The 1,159-nt window shown below is 55.9% G+C and overlaps 1 protein-coding gene across 1 annotated transcript in view; it reads right to left on the reverse strand.

Moving 5' to 3' along the window:
* Positions 1–917, reverse strand: part of LOC105986392 (cytochrome c oxidase protein 20 homolog) — a 6,456-nt gene extending 5,539 nt beyond the window's left edge. Inside the window, exon 1 of the mRNA XM_013017286.1 lies at positions 807–917. Coding sequence (XP_012872740.1) covers positions 807–917 — 111 coding nt within the window. The remainder of the gene's footprint in view (positions 1–806) is intronic.
* Between the last annotated feature and the right edge of the window lie 242 nt (positions 918–1,159).

Below are 1,159 nucleotides of genomic sequence, written 5' to 3' on the forward strand. Positions count from 1 at the left end.
CCCCCCCCCAAAAAAAAATATATGTAACTTTTCTTCCAGGATGACACGGTCATCCAGACCAGATACCATATATGCTGGTTTGGCTAGATCTGGTAGAAACCACTCCCCCCTTCCTGGTTGAAACCCTCTTTGCCACCACAGAAACAGCTCTTAAAGATTCTTGCAGTACAAGAACAGGCTGCTAAGCAGAAAAAATGCTGAGACTAAACCCTCAGCGCCTCCTTACCCAATTTTGCAGGAAGGGACGGAGGAAGATTTAACTTTTCCTCCTCCCTATCAGCCGCTAGCATCACCCGGGAGCACTGCGCCTGAGCTGTCGCCACCGCCAGAGCGGTGGCAGCCGCGGAGGGACCTGTGGCAGGGACTCCGGGGAGGGCACACAGGGCGGTTCCCCCTGCGACCCAGGGGCCTGCGGATTCGACTTCCTACTTCCCTTCTGAGCCGCTGGACCTCCCGATGCAACTGGTCACCAACCCCTTCACGACTGGTCTTTCACCACCAGTGACCTGTATAAATGCCCAATTTTCTGACAACCCCAAAGATCTAATTAGCCTCCGAGATGCTGCTGCGTTCGCTCATCAGCCCCCGGGATGACTGCCTGCAGCTCCTCAAGGTCCTTTTCACCAAGGAACGGGAAAGGATTCAGAAAGAAGCCCAGAATATTGGTTCCAGGAGACAACAGACAACCCATTGTGAATCGCGCCACCATCAATGACACCTTCCCTCTAACTGGTCCTGACTGGGCCCCGGGTCGATCGCCAGACCCTACTGACAGGTCTCATAGCGGCTGCACGAAGCCCACTCACTTGGCCAAGGTAGGAGATGGGCAGCAGGTCAGGATGAAAGTCCGGCTGCCTTTTTAGAGTGACGGAGGCACCTGGACGGTGCCCCCCACGGACCGAGGCACCCCAGAACATGGCAGCAGCTGTACTGGCATTTGTAGATCAGGCAGCACTGGACATTAGAAGAAAGTTGCAGAAAGTGGAAAGAATTGGAGAAGAGAGTTTGCAGGACTTGATGGCGGTGGCAGAGTGGGTAACAATGGAAGAAGAACAGGCGGGAGCCGGGGCTGGAGAGAGGAGGGCCCGAGCCACGGAGGGTGCCCAGCAGATGCGGGGCATGGCGAGAATTCTTTCAGCGGCCCCCTCCAGATCCCAGA

The sequence above is a fragment of the Dipodomys ordii genome, unplaced genomic scaffold (assembly GCF_000151885.1).
Source record: "Dipodomys ordii isolate 6190 unplaced genomic scaffold, Dord_2.0 Scaffold35, whole genome shotgun sequence".
Taxonomy (NCBI): Eukaryota; Metazoa; Chordata; class Mammalia; order Rodentia; family Heteromyidae; genus Dipodomys; species Dipodomys ordii.